Consider the following 13,779-nt stretch of genomic DNA (forward strand, 5'->3'; position numbering starts at 1 on the left):
ATTGTCTAGTTATATACCTATTCAGTTCAGGATTAATGCTTAGAATGTCAATTTTCTTGTTGGAATGTCAAAAAATGTTCAGCCCGCACTTCGCGCTCGCATTATTCCATTCTTGAAATAGGCCATCATAATTATATAGGCCTATGTATCGTCTTCATGGCTACTACAATCAGAACAGGTCCCTTGTTTATCAGGCCAGAATATATATGAAAAAGAAATCTGCTTGTGCTTCGTATTTGCAGTATAGTTATTAGTTAGATGTTTTATTTTCAGGACAAAATATGACATTTACGAAAAATTTTAACTCGCGCATCACTCGCACTATATTGACTAGTACGTATAGGATTATACATTTCAGGGGTCGCGGAAGCGAGGGGGGGGGCTCCAGCCCCTGCTTTTTTCCATAACCGTGTTCAAAAAAGTAAAAATGACCATTTGATTGTGATTTTTTGCATGGTCACCCCCCCCCCCAAAAAAAAAAAAAAACATTTGACTCAGCCCCCCCTCACTTTGAAAACCATTCTGCGGCCCCTGCATTTATGTTGTTTTATAAGAATAAAGCTGACTGTTAGGTCTACACCTTCAAAGAAAGAAACAAACAAAAATCAACTCAGAGCGGTCGATCGTGGAAAATAATGGGTGAAAAATCCCCCCCCCCCCCCATATTCGTGATATTGGCCGCGAAATTGATCTGCCTCATGTTAGCTCGTTCCATTCTTATTTCCTGCTTCCCTTGCCTCATTTGTTCTTTCTTTTCCTTTACTTGTTATCCTCTTTTTTTTACCTTTCCCTTTCTTCTTTTCTCCCTTTTCCCACTTCCAAATTAATTTCCCTTCCCCAATGCATGCGCTGAAATATGACGTGAAAGACATGAACACATCGTACACGCAAAACTGTGTATGAACAGAATGCATAGAGTTGGATAAAGCGTGAGAGAATGCAGGCCGAAGCGCCGAGCTGAGCGAGCGTGACCAATGTCCATCGCATCGCATCGCATGCAGCATGCAGTATAATGTATCTCGCAGTTTCAAGAACCATGAACCAATCTTGTCGCACGTGGAAATTTGTAGCCAAAATTTTGACAGACTCATCTCTAATACGTTTTCATGAACGTCAAAATAAACTACTGTAACATGTGAACTACAGGTTGGAGGGACAGCATAAGGGGTAAGTTAGTCCACATTTTTTAAAATAATTATCTAACCCATCTAACAAAAATTCAACGGTTTCCTGTGCTCCTCGCCGAACTCGCTGGGGGAGAAACTCGACGGAGGCCATGCTAAAACTAAGGAACAATGATCGACGAGCGACGTACACGGAATTAGCAGACTACGCTCGCAGGGATATTTCGGTTTGCTAAAAGTGGAACGGCTAGTGGGCGCTATATAAGTGCGCATAAATTCAGCGAACTGTCTTTGAAATTCAGCCGAGGAGAATGATTTTATTTCTCGGAGTTTATTTAAAATTTAATATTTCCAAGAAGAAATTCTGTCAATTTCGCATTGAATCATCATCAGCAATCGTTATTCAATAGGAAAGATCCATTCAACTGGAATTTTTGTATCCTTTACCAACACTATCCACGAGCTTTAAAGTGAATATAACTCCGAAATTCCAAACAGTTGTTGGTTTTACTCTGCATTTAGAGATTTATTGCAGCCACTGTTGAAAAAAAAATGAATAGGAATTGTTCGTCACTCTGCAGTCACAGTTCCACACACAGAGTGCGCATTTGCCATTGAAAACTGCATGCGTGATGAGTGGTGCGTAGCTTTAGGACCCGCGTAGCTTTAGGACCCCCTACCATACTAATACTAACCTCGCAATACGTGTGAGTGGATCGATGGGGGGTCAGGTGTCCGGACACTTTATATTTTTGAAGCCTTCTATTTTTGTCTTTGGATTACACTAAAAATACGAATTCACTAGTTGTAATCATCTTCTATTTTGTTCTCTATAATATTTCCTGACATTTTGTACTAAAAATTGATAAAACTTCCCTTGTAAGTTGTATTTTTGTAAATTTTTCCAAAATAACCAAATGACTTTCTAAAATTGATCGTCCGGATGCACAACCCGTCCGGACACACAACAACTGGGTATACGAGGTTAGTTACCTCAAGTCAAGTGATGTTCGTGGAGGCTCCACTTCACTACCGCTACACCTACCTGAACATCAAGGTCCAAAACTCGCTCTGTCACTCCCGAGTCCGAGTGGCAAAGCCAAAGGTGGGAAAAATGCATATTTATTGTAAAAATTGTACGTTGAAACGGCATCAAAAAAGAATAAAGGTGAATGATGGGATGACCATTTGCGCACATTTTAAAAATTCATAATGCATGGCAAGTTCCCCTAAGTCTGCGCTGTCCCCCTAGCTTGCGCATCCGCGTATCTGCCTGATTCTAGTAAAAGAAGATACGCGACGACCACAGACTTTTTAAATTACACATGCAATACATAGAAAGATATTCATCAAAAATCTGACTCAAAATGGTGGGAAAATAATGAATTTTGGGCATTTCATGTGAAGGCCTAAAAATGCAGCCTTTTTCATCAAAATCCCTGAATCATGCATGTCACGCCGTGATCATACGTACCTTTTTACATGTTTTGGGCGCACGCATGGTATCCACCTGTCATTCTGTCAATATGGAATTCCCCCCCCCCCCCCCGAGGGATCCTGTTCTTTGCTGGGACTGTTATCATTCTAATATACTTGTTATAAGGATTGCAGCAAATCCACCCCTACAAAAAGTTGATTTGAATATATAAAGAGAAGACTCCGACAATATGAACACTGGAAATTTCATCAACTTAATTCTGATTTAAAAAAGTTTTGATACTTCAAGTTTGGCTGAATTTGAAGGTCAAGTCCACCTCAGAAGAAATGTTGATTTTAATCGATAGAAAAAAATAAACCAACTGAAGCATAACGCTGAATTTTTTCATCAAAATCGGATGTAAAATAAGAAAGTTATACGATCGACAATTAAAGTTTTGCTTATTTTTTCACAAAACCGTTAATAAACACAACTCAGTGACATGCAAAATTAATGCGAGAGTCGATGATGTCCCTCGCTCACTATTTCTTTTTTTTATTGTATGAATTATACATTATTTTAATCCTTACAGATTTGACAATAAGGATTAACTTGACTGAACCATAAATAATACCAAATGTTCAGGTAGGAATAAAACCTTTATTCACAGGACAAGGGGATGAAAATTTGAATATTTCATATAATAAAATACAAAAGAATTAGTGAGTGAGTGATATGTCATCAAGTTCCCTTAATTATTTGCATACCGACCAAGATGTGAATATGTTGAATATAAATTAAGCAAAATTTTAAAATGTCATAACTTTCTTATGTTACATCCGATTTTGATTAGGATTTCAGTACGTGTTATGCTTGTTGGATTCTCCTTTTATTCAAATCAACTTTCTGTTGGGGTAGACTTTTCCTTTATAACAGAACATTATATGCACTGTACTGTACTGCGTGCTGTAATGTACTGTGTAACGCAATATGGACAAGCATGACTATCTGGTCTTTCCAAGTAAAAGTGGTCATTTTCAAAATTCTTAGGCCTATGGATTCAAATGCAAAGGGAGTGGGGGTCAGTAATGATCTTCTTGTAGTAGAATCTGAACTATATATATAAGTAACTTTTAAAAAATCTGTCGGATCTTTAACTTTAGATCTATATTATTTTTATCACCGGTACCGGGTACTGATCGCAAGTTAAGGCCGAGGGTAAACCGGCACCACCAAGTTTTCAACCTCCTAGTTTCAACCAAGTCCAAGCACCGGCTTTTTCAAAAAGAATAAACAAACAACTTGTTCCATTGTCATTGAGGCTTGAGCCAAATAATTGTCGAGTAAGTTAGGTATTATTAAGTTGCAGGATTTTGTCTGATTCGATTCGTCTTGAATGATATGAGTAAAAATCCGTAATTTCAAGTGGAAAACAAATATTAATTCGCCAGGCCAGGTGTGGCTGGCTCTCGATCGGCTCGACGCCCTTGACGCCGCGGATAGCTCCGGCAGACCTGTGACGGTACGCCGGTAGCACTCACACTAGTAGTAGTAGGATCGATGGCACCCAAGGGTTCATTACATGCCGCCGCGCACAGAAAATTCAAGCAATAGAAGTCGTGTGTTGTGGACCCAAGAAGTGAGATCCCAGCACGCGCGACCCACTAACTAGTTAGAAATCCACTGCCAAACGCGGTTCGTGGTGCGAGGTTAGTATATGATGGGGGGACCTAAAAAGCTACGCACTTTGTTTTCAAACGATAAAAACTATGCCAATTTCAATATTTGAACAAATTATCTTTCACCAATTTGTGGCAAATATTCTAAAGATCATTAACCATGAAGAAAATAACGCAAAACTCACGTAATACGAAAATCCCGCCGTGTTTTCCGAACCCCTCTTGATTTCGCCGCCCGATGTAGAAGGGGTCCTAAAGCTACGCACTCAATTTATCATGCAAAAAATAGTATTTCCTGTGCCTCAACTTCTAAAATATGTTCACATTATTATAGGATATATGAAATTAAAGTGAATATAACTCCGAAATTCCAAACAGTTGTTGGTTTTACTCTGCATTTAGAGATTTATTGCAGCCACTGTTGAAAAAAAAATGAATAGGAATTGTTCGTCACTCTGCAGTCACAGTTCCACACACAGAGTGCGCATTTGCCATTGAAAACTGCATGCGTGATGAGTGGTGCGTAGCTTTAGGACCCGCGTAGCTTTAGGACCCCCTACCATACTAATACTAACCTCGCAATACGTGTGAGTGGATCGATGGGGGGTCAGGTGTCCGGACACTTTATATTTTTGAAGCCTTCTATTTTTGTCTTTGGATTACACTAAAAATACGAATTCACTAGTTGTAATCATCTTCTATTTTGTTCTCTATAATATTTCCTGACATTTTGTACTAAAAATTGATAAAACTTCCCTTGTAAGTTGTATTTTTGTAAATTTTTCCAAAATAACCAAATGACTTTCTAAAATTGATCGTCCGGATGCACAACCCGTCCGGACACACAACAACTGGGTATACGAGGTTAGTTACCTCAAGTCAAGTGATGTTCGTGGAGGCTCCACTTCACTACCGCTACACCTACCCGAACATCAAGGTCCAAAACTCGCTCTGTCACTCCCGAGTCCGAGTGGCAAAGCCAAAGGTGGGAAAAATGCATATTTATTGTAAAAATTGTACGTTGAAACGGCATCAAAAAAGAATAAAGGTGAATGATGGGATGACCATTTGCGCACATTTTAAAAATTCATAATGCATGGCAAGTTCCCCTAAGTCTGCGCTGTCCCCCTAGCTTGCGCATCCGCGTATCTGCCTGATTCTAGTAAAAGAAGATACGCGACGACCACAGACTTTTTAAATTACACATGCAATACATAGAAAGATATTCATCAAAAATCTGACTCAAAATGGTGGGAAAATAATGAATTTTGGGCATTTCATGTGAAGGCCTAAAAATGCAGCCTTTTTCATCAAAATCCCTGAATCGCGTGCAAAGTGAATGGGTGCGCAGACATGGGGTACCATTTTTTGGTTCAATCTGAAATTCCACCCGAGGTTTATTTCAAGAAAATCATATATTTCTTTAAATTTTTATGAGATAATTGGTACACTTATGATAAGGAACATTATCATCTCAAAGATTTTGGGAAATAAAAATAAATTCATGTTAAATCTTAACTCAATTCGTTAGGTGCGCAGACTTGGGGACCACCATCATATACAGAGTAAATGAAAGGTGAACTTGCACTAAATATGTCAACTTCCAAGTTCCAGACCTATGTGTATTAAAATTGTTAATTCTCTGGGATGTTCTTCAGGTGTTCAGCAATGGCAGATGAGAGTGAAGTACTGGACAATGAATTTGATGGATTCTTGGCTGAAATGAAGCCTTATATGCTCAAGTTGCCTAATAAGTTAGGTGAGTTTATCTGGTATATGACTTATTTTTATTGTAGGCCTACAACAAATAGATTACAGGAAAAGTATTCAATTCTAGATGATGTTGTTTGTTTCATTTACAATTTTAAAGGAATTAACATTATCTTGTTAAAAATATTTTTATTCTTTCCGTTTTCCCACATCAAATTAGTTTCTTCTCCATTGCCCATCTTGTATATGAAACTATGATGATTTCCGCTGTTTCAATACGATCTTTGGCACTCCAACCCAGAAAAATAAATTGGAGTGCAGATTCATTTCATTTACAAATTATCTTATGCTCATGGTTTTATTTATTAATCACTACATTGTGATCTTTTGGGTAATTAATATTTCAGAGAGACAACGATGTGCTTTGTGGATCAAGAAACTTTGTGAAGCTCCAGGCCATGGGGTTGTTGGAAGGTAAATAATTAACAAGACTCATTCATTGAAAATTGATATGTTTTTTGGGGGGTGGGGTTGAAGAGTTCAGGAATATTTTTCACTTGTGAATTATTTGTTTCTGAGTGACAAAACCTGCTCCTGCAACATGTGCTCTGGTCTATCTCAGAAGATGTTAAGAGTTAGGATTGTAATAGAGTCAGAATAATGTAAAAAATTCAATTATGGTTTATTTAGTGTTGAAGGTTAGGTTTTATGTGCAAATTTTCCATCAGAGCAAATGTCATGGAACTGTTGTATTTATGTAATTACATTGTACAATTTTTGTATGTTTTTTATGGCCAAATAAATAATAATAATAATAATAGTATGATGTAAAGTTCTAAAGTAGAATTCATCACTTCCTTTTACATTCATATTGTTCAAACAGAGGAATAAACACAAACATGGAGAAATAATTACCCAGTACATATCTGAGTACACAGAACAAGCAGGGCATAATATAGAAATAGCAAAGATTGTAATGGAAACTACAATACTTTTTTTTTATTGTTACCTGGAATCAAAAATATTCAAACAACCTTGAAAATGTAAGAAAGAGTTAATAAGAAAAGAAAAAGATGTGACATACATGTACATATCATCTGACATATTTTAAAAAGTTAGTTTAATAAACACATACCAGTAAGTGTCTTAAGATGATCCCTCTCTTCAATAGCTTGTTTCATTTCATTTTGATACATTTTTATACGGCTAAGTGAAGTAGGTGTAATATAATAATTAGTATTAATGTGATCATTCATGGCTTTGCAGACTTTTTTCATGTTATTATTTTTTGCAGGAAAAATCGTAATATGTACAGCAAGCTACTTCTCCATATGCTGAAGAAATCCTCACTAGAAGGACCATTCAGCAGTCGACCAGACCCTGGCTCTTTGCCTACTCTCCCATCATACACAGTAAGAATAATGTTCTCAACTTTGTCTGATAAACTGTCATAATTAGTTATTAGTTAGCGTGTGTGTGATAATAATATTAACTGGATTTATCCCTTTTTGCCTGAGGATACAGTGTTGTTGATATTTTATTACCATGGTTCTTACTTGAGCTACCAATTTTTCAACGGCGCTTAGAATTAATTCTGCGAGGTACCAATTTACAGTGGTGCTCAAACTTTTGTGAATCCCACCAGAAGATGAACATACTTAAGGTATTCAAATTCTATCTTGTTTTAATTATTTAATTGTGAAGTCAGGTGATAAAATATTTCATTCAATAGAATTTGTTTCACCGTGCTCTCCAAACATTGTAGTGGATTGTTGATGTCTATATTCAACACTCAGCATGAAAAAGTGCATTTTGTGTTGGGGTTCCCTAACTTTTGAGCACAACTGTACCCTCACCTGGGTCAAGTGCAGCACAGTGTAGATAAATTTGTTGCTGAAGGTTAACACACCATGGCTAGGACTCAAACCCGCAATCCTCTGAAAGGTGAGAGTCAGAATTCAGAACCACTAGGCCACGATGCGCTCAGATGTGTATTAATCAGAATAAGATATTTATGTCTGGGGCCAACCTTTAAAGCAACTGCCTGAAAGACGAAAGGCATGACAAGGTCTCAATCTTCAAGACTGCATCTTGTAACTTCCCCCATGTATAGTGCACATGCACCACAACATCCATCAGTTTCTGTGATCCTCTTTAAAGGTGCATTTCAGAAGGGGTTGCATGCAGTTGATATTTTATTTTCAACATACTTGTGACACTGCTTAAAGTCAAATCTCTGTTTGGATCATAATCTCTTGGGATCATAGGAATCTGTTAAACTAATTCATCTTAGAACTAAGATGTTACTAACACATGTATATTCTGGTCTGAAATAATGGTTCCAGTTAGGCGATTATTGGGCTTATGGCAGGTTAACTTATTCAGAGTCTACTACAATTCCATTTGAATTTACTCTGTTGGGTATCAAACTCAGTTTTTTAATTCTCTAATTAAGGTGCATTTCAGAATGTAGTCTATGTGGGAGACATGTTTTCATCTCATTTTCCCTCTGTCTAGTCCATCTATTTTGATGAGCCTTCTCAATACAAAGCATTGAGGCAAGATGACATACATGTAGGAGTACATTCCCTACCAGACTGGGTTAGTGGAGAGCTATGGTCAGCTCGGGAACCATCGGTCAGGTCAAAGGTCACATCGACGAATGTTTTGCAGGAACGCCATACAAATGCTGACACAAGGTTTGACCGTTTCTTATAGTTTTTGATATTTCACCAACATGTAGGGATTCCAAACGCTTGCTTACACACATTATTGAGTATAGAATTGAACGTAGAAGAACAATTAAACTGTTTAATATTTGATTTTGCATATCATCTTTGTAGAATGATTTGAAGAAATGCTCTATGTCAATCTTACCCCTGATTCAATACAACTAAAACTTCAGTTATTAGGAACATGAAATTTTATTGTCCTCTAACGTGTTCACGAAGCCACCATCCATCTATCTGAATACCGGATTCAAACCGGAAAGACGCCATTGGAATTGAGAAAGAAACTTTCTCACATGACTCAGCCCTAATAAGCAATAAAAAAATGAAATCAAAATTAGAAATCAATAAAATCCTTATGTTGTTTTTCTTTTTCATAATTCTAAAGGCAACATCAGCGTAAACCAGGCAATGAAGGGCAAGGTGATAGAGTACAAATTGATGTCCCGTCCTCTACATACCAGTCACATCTTGAGGCAGCAAGGGTGAGTATATCCTCACATTCAAACTTTGTCCATCCATTTGACACCCTTTATAAATACGGTTTATTTCCAATTGGTCTAATGCCAATTCATCCAATTACCAACTCATCTACTATCATTTGGTCTACCATCAGTTCGTCCATTATCCACATGGTCTAATTGCCATTTCGTCCACTCACCATTTCGTCTAATAACCAGTTGGTCCAATAGCCATTTAGTCCATATACCATTTGGTCTAATTGGACTTAGTGTTAATTTGGTGAAGTAAATGAAAATAAAATGGATATGAGACCAACTGGTTATGAGACGAAATGGTAATAGATGAATTGGTGATTAGACAAGGTGATTTATTGGACCAAATGGTTATTGGACTGAATGGTTGTTAGACAAAATATTGATGGACGGAATGGAATTAAACTAAATGAAGGTAGACCATGTGGTGAGTAGACGAGTTGGCAATTTACCATGAATACATATATCGCCAATAGATTAGTATGTAAATGGAGAATTAAAAAAGTTGGTATTTGTTGTTTCTAGGGTTTTGTATTCTCTCTCTCTCTATTCTAAAATATCAATTCAATATCAAGGCAGTTCAAAAAACAGTTAATATAGCTGACAAACAAAATATATTTGATTTGTAAACTTGAGAAGACGCTTTGAATTAAATTCCTGTGCAACCAAGAATTTCTATGTTTTCTCCTATTATTTAAAATGGTCAAATTATTTAAAAGGGTATTAGTTAGTTGTTTTAATGTAGAAGAAAACAAAAATCAAGACAAGTATAGTTTTTTTATTTAAAAAGCCAGCAGCTCCCAATAATGGTGTTATATAAATTCAATTTTTTTAATGAAACATGATGAAAACAAATATTTTCTTATAGAAGGGGATATGAAATGATGTGTCTGATGATATATCCACCACACAAATAAAATCAATCTCTTTTTTTAAATGAAAAAATAGCATTTTTGTCTCACCTGCATAGCAGAGTGAGACTACATGTACATGTACATTTATAGGCGCCGCTTTCCCGACGGCGGCGTCAACACCAAATCTTAACCGAAGGTTAGGTTTTTTAAATGACAGCATAACTTAGAAAGGATATGGACCTAGTTCATGAAACTTGGACATAATGTTAATCAAGTATTACTAAAGATCCTGCTTGAGTTTCAAGTCACATGACCAAGGTCAAAGGTCATTTAGGGTCAATGAACTTTGGCCAAGTTGGGGGTATCTGTTGAATTACCATCGTAACTTTGAATTTTTATGGATCTGATGAATGAAACTTTGACATAAGAGTAGTCAAGTATCACTAAACATCCTGTGTGAGTTTCAGGTCACATGATCAAGGTCAAAGGTCTTTGAACTTTGGCCAAGTTGGGGGTATTTGTTGAATTACCATCATAACTTTGAAAGTTTATTGGTCTAGTTCATAAAACTTGGACATAAGAGTAATCAAGTATCACTGAATGTCTCATGTGAGTTTCAGGTCACATGACCAAGGTCAAAGCTCATTTAAGGTCATTGAACTTTTTGGAGGTAATTTTTAGATTGCTGCATAACTTTCAAAGTTTATAGATATTTTAATAAAATGTGGATATAGGGTAATCAAGTATCACTGACAAGTCTTAGGTCACATGATCAAGGTCAGATGTCATTAATTGTCAATGAACATAGTATTGTATCATTATATGAATTGTGTTTTTTGTGAAAAATTATTTTATAGTAGTTTTCAAAGTCAGGACTGCTACTATAGTGAATTGCATGATGCAGGTGAGACTGCCAGAGGCACTCCATAATATGTTGCAAAATCAACAATTTTCTTTATAGAGTAACGCTATTCTATTCAAAACCAAGCCATGACTTGTAATTTATTTTAGGTAGAGATTCGTAACAGACACAAAGTATCTTTCACATATTCATCAGATGAAGAAGAGGATCTTAATCCAAGGAGGAAAGAAGCAAAATCATCTGATAATAAGGTAAAATGACATTTCACAATTTTGGAACATTGTGGCCCAGTGGATTAGTCTCTTGACTTTGAAACAGAGGTTCGTTGGTTCGTATCCCAGCCATAGCGTAGTTTCCTTCAGCAAGAAATTTATTCTGTTGTGCTGCACTCGACCAAGATGATGTAGATAGGTACCTGGTAGGAACTTATCCCTGCCATGAGTGTGTGTTCTGTAAGTAATTACAGTGGCCAAGCCATATTGTAGAACCCGGGTAATAATATCCAAGTCCTTTGGAAGTGCATAGAGACGTTATAATCATATGTGCTATACAAGAATTTTTTTTTGTCATTATTATTGTAATTATTATTATTGTTATTATTATCATCATTATTGTCATTATTATTATTACTATTATTATTATTATTTTTATTATTATTATTATTGTTGTTGTTATTGTTATTGTTATTATTGTTGTTGTTGTTGTTATTGTTGTTATTGTTGTTGGTACTATTCCGTAGGATTATTATTATTATTACAGGTTCCTCTTACAAACCAAAGATCACCTGTGTTTGATTGGCCCAAATTGGAACTCAGTCCATTGGCTACAAGAACCAATCAGATCACAATCAATGGAAGACCAAATATGACATCATCAGCAATGTTTAATGATGTTGCCATGGAAACCAGACAAGAGAAGCAGCATCTTGAGATGAGAACTAAGCTTCTAGAAGCAAAATTTCATGAAGAAAAACTTCTCATCCAACAGAGACACGATGAAGCTATCCAGAAGGTACTGTTAATTTCAAAATGGTGCTAAAAACCACCTCTAATGAAGTGTGAGATCACCCGCTGTATAAATCTAAAGAAATTGATCATCAGAATGTCACTGAAACCACTTATGATGAAGTTTGAATTATCATTATTCAACCATTATAATGTGTATCAATCAACTCCTCAATATAAATGTAAAGCAATAGCATATATTTTGAGAGTGATTGTAAAAGTTGCACTTCATGTCAATTGTAAGCTTTCTGGTAAATTTCAACTATAAGCCGCATTTCTATATGGCACAACAATGTTCAACATTTTTCATAGTGTTCATTCAGACCAATCGTATCACTATTATTAGTAAAAGTCTTTTAAAGAACAACACTCTGAAGTTTGTCAGACAAACTCATGACGTCATGATATCATTATGATGTCATGAGTAACATTTCTGTTGTATGATGTTATGATTTTCAGACCTAGTACGTCATCTGAATGCAGTCACATTCAATGTGACTGTTTTATAAACTTTATTATTGATATCAAGTAACAAGTTACTGTTTAAAAAAGCTACTGATATCATATGATTTAATTCATCAAAACTAAATGTCATACATGGCTAGGAGTTGTTATTGTAACAAATATTTGTTGAAGCATTGCCGTAATTTTCTTCTCTTTTTTCTAAGATCCTTGACAGGAAGAATACAGAAATGGAAGAGATGAAGCTTCATTACAGAACAAAAGTTTCAAACTTGGAAGAGACTAACTCTAAGTTAGAAAAGAAATGTAAGTGATTAATACTAGTGTGAAATTAGCCTATTCACATCACACTTCGATCAAATGCAACTGAAAAAATAAAGTGTGAGTCATTTTAACACTTTATTTTCTTTAAACTGAATTTATATCTCTGTACCTTTCAAGATTAATATGTTTCCATTGAGAAAAGATATAATCATATACTAGTACATGCAATCAATTGTAATTTTCAGAATAAAAACATTTTTATTTACTTTCTTTTTTATCCTCATTTTTAATCAGTCATGATTTTGAATTTAACCCTATCTAGGCCGGGGTATTTTAGGAGTTCATATGGCCCGGGTCTCAGCCGTTTGCGCGTTGGCTGCACGATCGCGCCGAAAATTGGCACACAGGTTGTCTTGGACATAATCTACAAAATTGTATAGTAATTTTTTTCATGCAAATTACTATTAAGCAATTATGCTAATTTATGCATAATTAGTATGCGAAATCATACTTTTCCCTCTAACTCCCTAAATAAATCTCCAAACATTTCAATTTGTGGTATAAAAACTCTTTTTGGTGTTCCTAACAAGTGTACATGAAAAAAATTGTGATATCAGATCAATTTCTAATGTATTTTATTGTCATTTTGCAATTTCTTATGTATTTCCTTGTTTTTTGGACCTTTTGTTTTTCATTGTTTTTTTCTATGAAATTTGTTGGGGACTCTTCTGAGATCATAAACAGCATAAAATAAATACATTTAGACTAGCAAAACTAAAAATAATCATACATTTCTGAATTTCGTTGAAAACACAATTTGCATTGACTTTGTACACAAAATCACGGTTTTGAGCAATTTTTGGTCTGACATGTACTTACATAATATTGCGTAAACCGCATACCCGGGTGACGCAAAACTGGTCTCAAAAGTTGCACATGACTTAAAAGTAAAAAGTCAGCGAGCGGCACGGTAAAAAAATGTCGCGCGGCAAAAATATTGCGCGATTCGTTGAGGAGGGCCTCCGAGGCCCCCCCCCCCCAAACCAGGATAGGGTTAAACACAGTGTACTAATTATACATGTTTGCTGTAATTGTTACACTTGACCATCCACAAGAATGTTTAATCTTTAGACCTTGAAATCTATGTTGTGTTTGTTTTTTGCAAGAAATGGCAATTTCA

The 13,779-nt window shown here is 35.9% G+C and overlaps 1 protein-coding gene across 2 annotated transcripts in view; it reads left to right on the forward strand.

The window, feature by feature from the left end:
- The first annotated feature begins 3,768 nt into the window (after positions 1 to 3,768).
- LOC129269186 (centrosomal protein of 112 kDa-like) overlaps positions 3,769 to 13,779 on the forward strand; it is a 42,331-nt gene continuing 32,320 nt past the window's right edge. The window contains exons 1-9 of one of the 2 annotated variants that reach the window (XM_064105450.1): positions 3,769 to 3,884; positions 5,887 to 5,979; positions 6,338 to 6,404; positions 7,225 to 7,342; positions 8,448 to 8,629; positions 9,048 to 9,144; positions 11,019 to 11,120; positions 11,629 to 11,880; positions 12,542 to 12,641. In XM_064105450.1, coding sequence (XP_063961520.1) covers positions 5,889 to 5,979; positions 6,338 to 6,404; positions 7,225 to 7,342; positions 8,448 to 8,629; positions 9,048 to 9,144; positions 11,019 to 11,120; positions 11,629 to 11,880; positions 12,542 to 12,641 — 1,009 coding nt within the window. In that variant the 5' untranslated portion in view covers positions 3,769 to 3,884; positions 5,887 to 5,888. Of the gene's footprint in view, positions 3,885 to 5,878; positions 5,980 to 6,337; positions 6,405 to 7,224; positions 7,343 to 8,447; positions 8,630 to 9,047; positions 9,145 to 11,018; positions 11,121 to 11,628; positions 11,881 to 12,541; positions 12,642 to 13,779 lie in introns of both variants that reach the window. The other variant, XM_064105451.1, reaches the window with a different exon arrangement.

The sequence above is a fragment of the Lytechinus pictus genome, chromosome 10 (assembly GCF_037042905.1).
Source record: "Lytechinus pictus isolate F3 Inbred chromosome 10, Lp3.0, whole genome shotgun sequence".
NCBI lineage: Eukaryota > Metazoa > Echinodermata > Echinoidea > Temnopleuroida > Toxopneustidae > Lytechinus > Lytechinus pictus.